Source organism: Puntigrus tetrazona, chromosome 4 (assembly GCF_018831695.1).
Source record: "Puntigrus tetrazona isolate hp1 chromosome 4, ASM1883169v1, whole genome shotgun sequence".
Taxonomy (NCBI): domain Eukaryota; kingdom Metazoa; phylum Chordata; class Actinopteri; order Cypriniformes; family Cyprinidae; genus Puntigrus; species Puntigrus tetrazona.
Genome location: NC_056702.1, coordinates 13266734 through 13280334, shown reverse-complemented (window position 1 = coordinate 13280334; position 13601 = coordinate 13266734). Strand labels below are relative to the sequence as shown.

The following is a 13601-nucleotide window of genomic DNA, read 5'->3' as shown; positions in this document are numbered from 1 at the left end:
CGCCAAGAAAACGATTGGTAATACGTGAAGGACTGAAATCCCACAGCACCCCCAAGGTCCCACTGCTCAAGAAAGTCTGTCTGAAGTTTGCCAAAGAACATTGGAATGATTCAGAGGAGATCTGGGTTAAAGTGTTGTGGGCTGAGGAGACTAAAATCCATCTTTTAGTTTGGAGGAGGAGGAATGCGGTCTATGACCCCAACAACACCATCCCCACCATAAAACATGGAGGTGAAACATGCTTTGAGGGTGTTTTAATGCTAAAAGGTTAGGACAACTGCACCGCATCAAAGGGATGATGGACAGGGCCATGTACCGTCTGGGCCAGGGCATTGAAAATGGGTTGTGGGGTACTCCAGCATGACTAATCGCTCGTTCCAAAACCGTAAAAGCTTAGATTGTCTTCGTAACACAATTTGGTTATCATTCAAAATGTCTTGAATGATGTTCTGAAGAGGAACAAAGCTTTTACCGGTTTGGAATGACGTGGGAGCAAAATGTTCATTTTTGGGTGGAGTAACCATAGCCGCTCTTCAGACCTTAATCCCATAGAAAATCTGTGAAGCTGAAGGGTTTGGGGACAGAATCCCTCCTGAAATGGTTGCAAACCTGGTGGCCAACTACAAGAAACCTCTGTGATTGCCAACAAGGGTTGCGGCACCAAGTACTGTCATGTTTTGAGAAGGTGTCAAATAATGCAAATCAATGCATAACTATTTTTGAAATGTGTTTTTTGGAATATTTTTGTTGCATTATTTGTTAGTTTTTTTTTCTCTGTTTAAATAAACCTGCCATTAAAACGATATGCCGATCCTTTCTTTGTCAGCGTGCAGATCAGGCAAAAAAATAACTATCTGCAGGATAACTTATTTGCGTATGAATGCATCAACTGCATACTATTTAGCGTTTTACCAGTTAGACGTTCATGCATAATAGGTTTTTTTTTTTGTGTGTTAGACTGGGTCAGTGACGGTGCGATGTTCTGGTTTGGTGAGAAAACGCACTTACGCAAGACGAAGGTGCTGGGGAATAAAGTAAAGAATAGACTGAACTCCGTGAGGATTCATTTAAACAGAACACATCCTCGTCAGATGACTCTTAGATGAACAGAGCATCTGAAATCTTGCAGAACGGGGTTGAGTTGTTCAGGTCACAAGTTCAGAGCTGGGTATTGGGCTGGTACACTGTGCAAAAGTGCCGAATCTTATTTATATGGCAGCTGGAGGTGAAGGTTTTGTTGGGTTTAGTGCATTTTGGATGCTTTAATTCATGCTGGTTGTTGAAGCAAGATGTAGTATTTTTGAAAAATTAAATTGCGTGGTAAAACGTAGAGCAGTGGTTCTTCATCAGGGCCCACTAGAGGGCCTCGGCAAACTTCTACAAACGGCACATTTTAATCCTACGTGTATGTACTTTATAACCGTTATAAATGATTGCATGCAAGTAAATCTAAGCCAAACCCTAATCCCAAACGCATAGTAAGTCCTTATAGTAAATAAATATTATGCTGTACTTAAAAGTATAATTACACTGAAACAAGGGCACCTTAAAATAAAGCTATATTTTACCAAGGGTTTCCTCGATCTTGGGAAACTTATAGAAACACGGTGTAGCCCAATTTTAAAAAATGTAGTTTGTAGACGTGGAAAATTCATGCTCCATTAGCATTTTCATAATGAATATTCTTTTTCCTTAACGTTAAAGCCATAAAACTACTACGCTACTCTGAAAAGACTTTAAAGCACTAGGCGACATTAACTTGCAGACCTATAAACTAGACCTTACGCTAAACGTCAACATTGTGAACACAACAAACTCGTATAGAAACGTGTGCATTGTAGCTACATAAGGTTTTAGCGCTGAATATCAAATATCAAGACATCCTCCGACTGTAAGGATTCATAGAGGACGTGAAGATTAAAGAATCGTAATGCGTGCATGATTTCTGTAATTTGCGTTAGCGTGTGCGTATAGGGAAATAATTGTAGAGGCGGAAGGAGATATTTACAGTTGTGGGGGTTTATGCAGTTTTACGACCTACTATTTTAGATATGCTGGATTATTTTTAGGTTTGCCCGCTTTTAAATGTTCTTAACTAAAGGGATAAGTTCGCCCGCGTGCTGTTCCAAACTTTTGTGTTCTTGAAACAAAAGGAAAATATGTTTGTTTTGTTTCGTTTGGGACCCCATTTGCTTTCATTGCAAACGGTTCCCTGAACAACGCTTTTTATGCTCCACAGATGAAATAAAGTCGTAAAAGTTTGGAACAACACGAAGGTGAGTTTAGTCTAGTTAGCTATGTTAGGAAGGTGTTGATTGGCTGCTGTTTGTTTTTGACTGTGCTTGCGCGTGTGGAGTGAGATTTCGAGGGGTCGGGTTGCCAGGTTCGTTTACAGTAAACAGTACATCAGGACACTAGCCTTGAAAGTGTTTACCCGGAAATGACTCCCTACACTTCATCTTATGAAATTAATTTACGGCGCATGACTCCGTTTGAACAACCTTACAGTAACGGCGGAGTATTTCCGTAGAAACACGCCTGCACTGCTTATATTAACCGTCATGTGCGTTGTTTTTGATGTGCTAGGTAACGGTGTGCGCTTACTCTAAAACCCAATCTTAAAAGTTCGGTGAGACACGGATTCCCTCCTTTAATAAAAGGCCCATTCATTGCTGAGAACGTTAAAAAGTGTGTGACTTGGTGTGCACTTCGCCTGCGTGTGTGTTTGGTGTTCTCTCTGGTCTATTCCTGGTTTTGACATCTTATCCCCTGTGCAGAGTGAATCGGCTTCGGGGACAACTTCAGGATCACTTGCTATTCTCGCTTTGCTTGTCAGTCGACGCTTTGCGGTAACGGCGTGTATCACAACAGCCCTGTTTACCACTTAGTGTTTACTTCTTATTGTGGGTGTTTGTTCTCGTTCGTATGCATGAAGCAATCCACGTTTCCGCATCTTTCGCGTGAAGCGTGTCCACTTGACTGAAAAGCCATTGACCTTATGTATGCCGGTCAGTAACCTTCTTGCGTGGAGTGGACCGAGTGTGTCCATTAACGAAAATCCGACTCCTTAAACCGGTTTAAAGGGTTTGTTTTGTATTGCTTGTTCAATCCAATCACGCGAGAAAGCGTGTGGAAATGTACGATTTGTGTTAAAAAAGTGAAAATGCGTCCCTCAGCCTGGCCAGATTAGGCCTATAGAAAAACGTGTGAAAGTCGTACGAATTTGCTAAGTTTCGAAGGTGTTTGGGTTGTTTGTCAGAGCATTGTTATGCGGCTGCTAAGATGTTTCAGAGCTTTGTATGCGATTTCTAGGGAGGTTTTAGGTTCTCGCAAACCCTCCCGAGATGAAAGAGCCCAACCTCCAAATTTTGGGCTTTGCGTGGACAACTATAGCCTGTTATTGTTTAAAGTATTCATAGCGCACTCAGTTCAAGCACATTATATGCATAATTTTTTGGGCGTGTAAATAGCACGCCAAATAAAAATTTTAATTCGTGTTATAGATACGCAAAAAGAGACTCTGGCGTGTATATGGTACGTTGAATATGATTGTAAGAGCTAAACTGCGTGTTAGTCTAAATGCACGCAGAGCACGTGCGTGTCATATATACTCCTTTTCATCGGACCTTCTGTTTATACGCATCGGGTTGGAAAACTTAGGTTGCACCTAAGCACACAGTTAAGACTTGGGCCTACATGTTATAGTTTATTATAGCCGTGTAACATTTATATTTAGATTTAAGCAGACAGTTTTACCCAACGGGACTCGATGAGGACAATAGAAGCAATCCAAGCAACAAAAGAGCAGCTTTCCCTCAAACACTCCCGGGATTTTACTAGAAGTTGCACACATTTATAACGATATTGATTTCGGCTCGCCCAGTGCGTCCCGCGCAAATATCAGCCAAAGGGAAAAAGAGAGAGAGAGAGAGAGAGACGGGGCCAGACAGCGATCTGGGTCAACACGGCAAGCCGATGGGAAACGGGTTCATTGCGCGCTAACTGAGTAACAAAGACATGAAAGAGTGGGAAAGTGATACCTGCAATCAGCTCGGGGAAGCTCACGCGCAGTTAACTCGCTTTCTTTGGGTATCGCGTGTCTGCGTGAAAAGAGGACGGATAAAACCGATTTGTTTACCGATGTGGCTACGAAAACCTGCGCTGCGCGTGTCCTAAAGCGCGTCCACGTGAAAACTAGACACAAAAAAAGTAGTTTTTTTTTTTTTTCATTTAGGGACGGTTGTAATGTTTTGTGGACAGATGATGTGTGGTCTGTGGAGCGATGTCACGCCCTCGGTTTTCATCCTGTACGTGCAGATGTGAGAGTCACCAACAGCTCTCGGCATTCACCGAAGATCTCAAAACCAACAAAGGCTTTAAAAACAAAATTAAAAAAAAAAAAAAAAAAAGATGGAACGCACCGCAGTCTTTTGTTTCGCGCGTTTCACTTTTATACTCCTAAGCAGCCTGCAGGAATTTGCTAAAAATTAACAAAATGAAAAGGAAAAAATAATGCAAAATTATTTATTCCTGCTGCACTGGAACTTTAATTAAAAAAAAAATAAATAAATATATATATATATATATATATATATATATATATATATATATATATATATATATATATATATATATATAATGCTCCAAAAAGAAGTGCATGGTTTAATTCAGAAGATCTTTTTTTATGCTACTATAATGGGTTTGCTTTGCAAACATTTTTGTCAAAAAATAACCCAATAACCATGCAATCGGTGATTTTATTCAAATATCTAGTTGCTGTCAATGTAAAAATAAGCTTTTTAAATCGCATGCGCGTTAAGTTTCATCTAATTACCCATTCGCCGGTTTGCAAAAATAACTCGATACGGAAATAAAACGCGCTTATTATTTTACGCTTAGCCTATGAGTTCGCCCTTGCATCCATTATTAATTTATTGCTTTTTATTGCCGGAAATAATCGTTTAAAAATCAACAAGCTTGGGAATTTACAGCCCGAAGACGCTTGCTATTATTTCACGGGTTTATGGAGATTGATGGATTGATGTAGTGACTCCCCGCACGTAGGCAAGCGGGGATGCCCACTCGACGCGTGACCTGCATCTTTAATGCTCTCGAGCGCGCAGCGCCTTACAAGCCCTTTTTAATCATTTGCGCGTATCACGCGCGTCTAGAAATGTGACAATAATAATAAACAATAATAATAAATGGCATGTTATTGAAACGCGTGGATGTAAATTGTGAACACCGTAGCCTTATATTTATTTTTTTCGTAACGACCAACATCCACCATTCGGCCGCAAAGCGGCGCACGTGGACGCCGTGACCGGCAGGCCCCGCCCTCCGCCAGCGCGTCACGGCATCGTGTCGCCGGTTCCGTATTTAAAGCGCGGACGGCGAGGGACGTGCCGTTAGAGATTACCGGGAAGCAAAAGAGAGGAGGTCTTCGAAATTTTTAACTGATACAAGTCGGCGCTAGTCGTTCGAAGAAGAAGGTTTGCAAAGAAGGGCGTCTTTAATTCTAGACGTTTTGGAGTTTCCGAAGCCGGTGTGTAACGTGCTGCTGCTGCTGCTGTGTTCCTGCTGATTTTTCCCAATCCTAAAGGAATGCCAAGGGAACTAACACAGAACAGGATCCAAAAAATCTGGATTCCCTCTAAGGATGACAAACCTTCAATGCCCCGCACATGTAAGTAATTATATATATTTAACATTATATTTATATATTATATTTTATATTTAACAGATCATATATATATATGATATGATATGTTAAATATTCCCGAGCACATATTATTATTTGTATTATTCAACATTAGCCTAAATTGCACTTTACATATGACCTGAAATATTTCGCTAATACAATAGCACTGTACTTTATCGCATGCACTCATCAAACGGTGACATAGCCGCCTTAAGGTGATGGTCATCGGTAGCCATGACAACAGAATGATTCGTCCCTTCAACATTCTAAAGGTTGTAAGAGCGCGGTCTCGAGCGACTCGGTTGTCGTGGAAACCCACGCGCATCGCCTTTGTAAAGGTCTTCGAACTCAGTGGCACGCCGGTGACGCGCCGGGCGCCGAAACGCGCTCTGAATGAGGATTCGTCAGAGAGGAATGTGGGAATATCGCGCTTTCCCATCACGCCGGCCTCCGATTGGTCGACCGTATCGGGAGCGCGCTTCCGGCAGCGGATGCACAGGAATTACTCATCAAAGTTTAATACCTGCTGCGTCAGTGATATCGCCCGCATTTAGTTCGTTTACTGAAACAACGGACATTCGGCGCGTTCATATTTGCGAAGGCTGAAAGAGGGGGCATTTGAAAACAAAATAAATCAGCAAAATAACATTTTAAATGAAATGAAAATTATATCGTTGTAATAATTTATGCAGCGATACTTTGGCTTTTGTATCGCATTTTATTTATTTATTTTTAATTTTATTTGTTTTTATTGCAGCATTACAATAGATTTTAGAATAAAATCACTACGAAGGTAATAAGTAAATAAATGTAATTCCCTTCTAAATTTCCTTCTCTAAATAAAAACTTCTTAAATACACACACACACATATATATATATATATATATATATATATATATATATATATATATATATATATATATATATATATATATATATTTTTATTTTTTTAAATTTTGGAGTGAATCCTGACCTAGACATGTTCTCCGTAATATTCTGTCTGGTCAGTGTACGTAGACGGCCAGTAAAAGCCTAATCAGATCATCGCCCGTCTCTGCTGACTTGTTTCCATCGGGCATCTTCTTAAGGATTAACCCCGAATGCGCCGGTTCACGTTGCCCGTTCACGTGGCCGCCTGCCAACAGACGTCTGTAACCCATTGAGAAAAAAAAACATCCGCGTACTTTCTCTCCGACAGGAATTACCTCCATAAATAACACGACGAAACAGAAATACGCAAAACGTTGAACGCCAGCCTGATGCATACGTTTCGTTGCCGTTGCCGTTCCCGTGAAACGTCAGACTTGTGCTGAAACGTTTACTTCTCTCTGTATTTATGTGTCTGTGTGCGTAAGGGAAAGTGAGACTTATCTGCGCCTGACCCGGTTAACGTCTCTCCGCCGGCGGCGTGGAATGCGCGCGCGCATTTAAGTGCGGTAAATGTTTAGTTTAGAAAGCGCGTCTGCGCGCACGCGACCCCGGCGCGCGGCCCGGACCGTGATTGGCTGGCGGGGAGGGTCGCCAACATGCCTGAGAAATCACGCGGAGCGAGGGAAATAGAAAAAGTGCGTCCCCATGATTCTGTGTATGTGACTTTTTTTCAGTGATATGTGATTGTGTGTGTGTGTTTTTTTTTTTTTGTTGTTGTTGTTGTTGTTTTTAGCACGCGGAGGCCCCCACCTGGCGAACCCCCCGACAGTGATAGTGATGGTAGGGCTCCCCGCTCGGGGCAAAACCTACATTTCAAGAAAACTCACACGCTACCTCAACTGGATTGGGATTCCCACAAAAGGTACAAAAAAAGAGCGAGCGAAGTTAAATAAACAAGATATTTTGCGTTATGTATTATTGGAATTATTACACGCGTTTTGCATGAATTGTTGTGTGTGTGTATTTTTTTTTAGTTTTTAACGTCGGAGAGTATCGACGAGAGGCTGTGAAACACTACAGCTCTTATGATTTCTTCAAATCGGACAATGAGGATGCTGTAAAAATCCGACAGTAAGTTGTGTGCCTGAACTACACAATGCGTCATATGAAAATAATGTATGAAATAATTCATCTTTTTTTTTTTTTGTCTTCAGGCAGTGTGCCTTGGCCGCTCTGAGAGATGTCAAGAATTACCTCACCGAAGAGGAAGGTCAAGTGGCTGTAAGTACTGGATTTTTTAGTTCTGTCAAACAATTAATTGTGATTATTCACATCCAAAAAATTTATTAAATATATATATATATATATAATATAAATTTTAGAATTTTATATATATATATATATATATATATATATATATATATATATATATAAATATATATATACTGTGTGTGTTTATATGTACTCATAATAAATAAATTTTTTTGGATGCAATTAACCATTTAACCATGAAGATGTATAAAATTGCTTAAAGAACATTTAGTTAAAAAATTTAGTAGATTCTCACAAGTGTATCTTTCTTCAGGTTTTTGATGCTACAAACACGACCAGAGAGCGACGAGATATGATTCTAGATTTCGGTGCAGAAAACGGCTTCAAGGTCAGTCACGATATCTTGAAAATGAGTTTTTGATGACAATAAAAAGGACGAAGACCATTAATACAAATGCACTTTTGCAGATCTTCTTCATTGAGTCTGTTTGTGACGACCCAAATGTAATCGCCTGTAATATCTTGGTAAGTCGCACGATTAAGACACATAATTTAACTTTATACATTTTGTCTATTGCCGACAATAAAGTGTGCAAAATAGTGCTATCAAATAATATATGGTGATGAATCGCATCCAAAATGTTTATGTAGTAAATGTATTTATATATAATACATATACATGTATATATTATCAAAATATATACTGTATATGTGTCTCTTTATATATACATAATAAATATACACAGTAACACACACACACACACATATATATATATATATATATATATATATATATATATATATATATATATATATATATATAAAAATAAAAACTTGAATGTGATAAATTGCTTAACAAAGCACTAAACACTGCGTTAATATTTAAACAGGAAGTTAAAGTGTCATGTCCTGACTATCAAGATTGCAACAAGACGGATGCCATGGAGGACTTTAAGAAAAGAATCGAATGTTACAGAATGAACTATCAGCCACTCGACCCTGACCAACATGACAAGTACGTTAGCAATACACACATCTAAAACGTGTGCCTTTAACATTCCAAGATTAACCCCTCGCTTGTCCTCACAGAAACCTGTCCTTCATCAAAGTGATCGACGTGGGTCGTAGATTCCTGGTGAACCGCATTCAAGACCACATCCAGAGTCGGATCGTCTACTACCTGATGAACATCCACGTGCAGCCGCGGTCTATTTATTTGTGTCGCCACGGCGAGAGCCAACACAACCTGCAGGGCAGACTGGGCGGAGACTCCGGACTGTCTACACGTGGACGCAAGGTACTACGCTCATAAATCTCGGGGGAAAAGAACGACAATAATGCAGGAGGGTCGGGTAATTGCTTTTAAATAGTTCTCGACTCATCTTAAAATGACTTATAAACGAGCGTGTTTTTGCCAGTTAGCCCAGCTTGGCGCCAAGGATGCTATTTGTAAAGTTTGCAGCGGCGTCCTAGCTAAGCTAAGAGTACTAAATCACCCATGTGTCCTGATTCGTCCCAGACTCTCCAGAATAACAAACCGTCCCACTCTGTAGTTCGCAGGAGCTCTTGCTAAGTTTGTGGAGGAGCAGAACTTGAAGGACTTGAAGGTTTGGACGAGCCAGCTGCGCCGTAGCATCCAAACCGCCGAGGCCCTCAACGTGCCGTACGAGCAGTGGAAAGCGTTGAATGAGATCGATGCTGTAAGTTCTGCAGCACGCATCTGCGCTTTTGGCGTTCCTGCGAAGGTTCTCCGTTTCGGTCTCCTCAAGATGTTCATGTGTCGTCTACAGGGTGTGTGTGAGGAGATGACTTACGAAGAAGTCAGAGAGAGGTTTCCAGAAGAGTTTGCTCTCAGAGATCAAGATAAATACTACTACCGCTATCCCTCTGGAGAGGTACAGGCAAATGAGATACCCTTGTTTCAAGACAAAGCATAAGGAAGTGTCTCGTATAATAAAATGCTTCTGTCTTTCTCCAGTCATATCAGGATTTGGTTCAGCGGGTGGAACCCGTGATCATGGAACTGGAACGACAGGAAAACGTTCTTGTCGTTTGCCATCAGGCAGTGATGCGCTGCCTGTTAGCCTACTTCCTGGACAAAAGTGCAGGTGAGATTCGTGAATAAAACTGTGTCATCATTCTCTCACCGCCGTGTCATTTCGAACTCATGTAGCGAGTGTCTTTCTTCTTTGGAAAACAATAGAGGTTTACCGGAATATCCTATAGGCTCTTTGCACACAAACAGAAGATAAAGTTCCCCTTGCGTTCCAAAAATAGTCCATACTTCCTTGTGTGCCTTTGACAAAGAAATGCACTTTGAGTAGGTGATGCTTTAGATTAGAGAACACTATTCACTATCAAATAGTATTGTATCAAAATTACTAGGTTATTGGCTGTTTATTAGTACTTCTATAGCTAAATCCTAACTTTTATACAACCTGTAAACATGCTGACAAATTAGGAGTTCTATATTCCTAGTACATAGTTTTACATGATGGTGTTTATTTTATAGTTCAACACAGGCAGCATGAGCGTTCACCATAATGTCTCCTTTTGTATTCCATAGAGGAAAAACACAGCCATAAGGGTTTGGAATGACATGAGTCATAAGTAAATGACCCCCGTTTCCATACTTATTTGCAGTGCTATCGTGCTAACCTTTCATTTCCTGTCTGCAGACGAAATGCCGTACCTGAAGTGTCCTCTCCACACAGTACTGAAGCTCACCCCAGTAGCTTACGGTAAGATCATTATCCCAGCTAATATGTTACCCAGTGAGAATAATATCGAATATAGTATAACCAACTGCGTGCGGGTTTTTTTTAAGGGTGCAAAGTTGAATCCATCTCTCTGAATGTGGATGCCGTGAACACACACAGAGACCGACCGGAGGTAAGCACAAACATATATGCACACCCGCCGTATACACTCCACTCAAACGCCGTTTCAGTTTCTAATCTCGGATCTTCTCTTCGTAGGAGGTGAAGAGAGGCCCGAGCACTTTGATCAGGAGAAACAGCGTGACCCCTCTCACCAGTCCTGAGCCCAATAAGAAGCCCCGCATCGAGGGTCTGGATGAAGCGATCTTCAGAGAGGTGACGCCCGCCCAGCTGACCCTGTGCTCAGCGTCACACACCACTCTCGCTCTGTCCACGCAGGTGAGCCACGGCCACTGTCCTTACACCCGTGTCACATCTTCACCCCGTAACCCTGTAGAGACACGCTAATCATTTCACGCTTCACACTTTCACGTTCTCGTTCTCATTTACTCTTCCTCATTCCACTTTACGTACTGCAGCACTGGCTTAGCGAAGCTTGTCTGTAAGTATTTCCTCCTTCTGTTTCTTTCGTCTTAATACTTCCTCAAACTTTCCCAACTTGACATCAGATCCTTAAAATGGGCTGTACAATGGATTTTCCTGTACTCCGACAAAAAAAAAATCTTTTTGGCTGTTGACGTCCTCTCGGTCCGTCGCTAAAACTAACCAATCGGATAAGATTACAACCGATTACGAAGTTTTAAATGTTAACATTTTACAAGGATGTATTAGTGAAGTTATAATCAAGTACTGTAGTTGCTCTGCACATTATGTTTATATCTTTATTTATACCCACTTTCTCGTTTGTTCTGTTAATGATTGCTGTCCGTCTCTCGCTCATCTTTTGCATGCTCAAAGACGTACTTTTTTACATTATCTACAAGTGGTGTCGGTGCTGCTCTTTCAGAGGTAATAGTCGTTGAAACTAGCGTGGTGGAGTAGCTATTGCAAATTCGTTTGAATAGTAAATAGTATTTGCAGACTGCGAACACATTTCATGCCTGATTTAAATGTTAAACTGAGGCAGAATGGGCCCTGTTTACACTTGATTTTAACATCTGGTGTTTATCGCTAACACAGATGCTAATACCGGAACAACAGGGTTACAATTAGCTAAAAGCATTAGCCAAAATAAACTCTTAAAGTGTGTTCAAATTCCCTGTAAATGTTCCCTTTTTGAGCCTGGCCTAAAAGAATAACAGCGCTATGCTAACTGCTGCAATGCTAAAATGCTCTCAGCTAACTGTTAGCTTGTTGAGTAGACCAGCCGTTCAGTAATTAACCGAACAATCTACTTTGTTTTTGTTTGTTTGTTTACAGAACCTGAAGAAAAGCCCCACAGAGTGCCACGAACCCCCTCAGCTCTGCCTGTGAGATTTTAAGGCTACGTTGCTTTTATTCAGCGCGGAAGAGTTTCCTGCCGAGCTGCTTCCTCCCGGAGAGACGCTGTGTGTCCCTCTCCCAAATGTGGACACTGAGCGCAACCCGGGTTTTTCTATTTCTCCTTCACGAGTTCGTGATTTAATGTGCGTATGGCGTGGTTTGTCCTAGTAAGGAGTTCAGTGTGGTTTTTTTTGAGTATGAAGGGAAATTAGAGCCCAGTGGCAGGGATTAAACGATGTTGTCAACCAACCCCCATATTTTTGGACACTGTTACCTGTTTATGTAACAGGATACCACTTGTAGATGTTTTTCATTCTGGTCCAGGCCAATTTTTTTTTTTAACACTGCCGGTAAGAATATGCCCCGAACTTTGAAGGACGATGCCGAAACAGACCAAAGATCACCCGCAAACGCTCACGGGCTGATTCGTGGCTTTTTCTTTTGCACTCTCTTTCAAACACATGCTGCAAATAAATTGCACGTTATATAATTGCACATTGAGACAATTCGCATTTATCTGTCTTAAATTCTGAGGGCAATAACGAGTCTTACCGTTTGTAATGCTGCTCGCAGTTTTGAACGCTGTTTAAAAGTTCTCATGTTGTCCGCTGCGGTTTCACGTGATTTGTTTTATGGATTTACGAGGTTTTGTTTTTTGGTTTTTTTTGTATGTAATGTGTGTGTTTTTGAGACCAAATGACGAGGTCGATGCGCGAGGTTATAGGAACAGGGTGTTTTATGCGTGTTTGGATGGGACGAAGTGAAGCAGTGTTTATATTTGTTGTTTATATTTAATGTATTTCATGGCGTGATTGATCGGATACGTTTTTATACCGTACATTTATTAATTCCCTAGAGTGCCTAGTGCTTGAGCGGTCAGGCCAGAGCTGCTTTTTTACATTCTAATACGAGAATTATATTAGGGGGGGAAAAAATAACATTTTATTGTACTTTTATCATTTCAGTTTGGTTAGCATGTCGAAGCCTGATTAAGAGATTAAACTAGTGTTTAATTTGAAATAGTGTACGTACGGATTTACCCCGGTAAACCAAATGTTTACAGTTTGAATTTGTTAGAGATTTTATAGGAAGGGGGTAAAATTTTAACACTTTTGAATCTAAGTACCAGCTTTAATTGTACATACACACTTGTGAGAAGACATCTAGTTGCTTCGAACGGCCATTTCGGCTCCATTTTAAAACATCGTGTTCATCACACGACTAGGTGCAATGTTGTATATTGGCTCTTAACGGTAATTCATCTGATCGCTTGTGATACTTGAACCTCATTTTGTAATATCTTTCCTTTTTTTTTTTGTAACAATAATATTTATTTATTTGTACTAGGCGTTGTGTTTCAAGCACTTTCTTCATTACCGAGATCGTACAGCATATCGACGAATCTAACAATCGTCTCTTTCTGAAGAAAGCGGATCATTTATTTGCATTTACCGAATCAATAAACAGTCTAAAAAAGTCTGTTTGTTTGTTTGTTTTCTTGACATTTTTCCATAAATGGTCAAATACAGGACGACAGTTTCCCATCCCACCGAGC

At 40.7% G+C, this 13601-nt stretch overlaps 1 protein-coding gene across 3 annotated transcripts; it reads left to right on the top strand.

Annotated features, from left to right (window-relative positions):
• The first annotated feature begins 4860 nt into the window (after positions 1 to 4860).
• Positions 4861 to 12260, top strand: pfkfb3 (6-phosphofructo-2-kinase/fructose-2,6-biphosphatase 3). 3 transcript variants are annotated; one of them, XM_043237036.1, is made up of 16 exons: positions 4861 to 5686; positions 7366 to 7494; positions 7607 to 7703; positions 7787 to 7853; positions 8158 to 8232; positions 8313 to 8369; positions 8735 to 8859; positions 8934 to 9141; positions 9398 to 9544; positions 9635 to 9739; positions 9823 to 9952; positions 10523 to 10585; positions 10672 to 10736; positions 10823 to 11002; positions 11143 to 11165; positions 11522 to 11801. In XM_043237036.1, exons 1-16 carry the CDS (start codon positions 5605 to 5607, stop codon positions 11574 to 11576), a joined length of 1608 nt encoding a protein of 535 aa, XP_043092971.1. In that variant the 5' UTR covers positions 4861 to 5604; the 3' UTR covers positions 11577 to 11801. The 3 variants fall into 3 exon arrangements, with proteins under 3 accessions (XP_043092971.1, XP_043092970.1, XP_043092969.1); XM_043237035.1 differs by lacking the exon at positions 11522 to 11801 and adding an exon at positions 11984 to 12260 and having other exon boundaries at positions 4868 to 5686; XM_043237034.1 differs by lacking the exons at positions 11143 to 11165; positions 11522 to 11801 and adding an exon at positions 11984 to 12260 and having other exon boundaries at positions 4954 to 5686.
• Positions 12261 to 13601: the final 1341 nt, after the last annotated feature.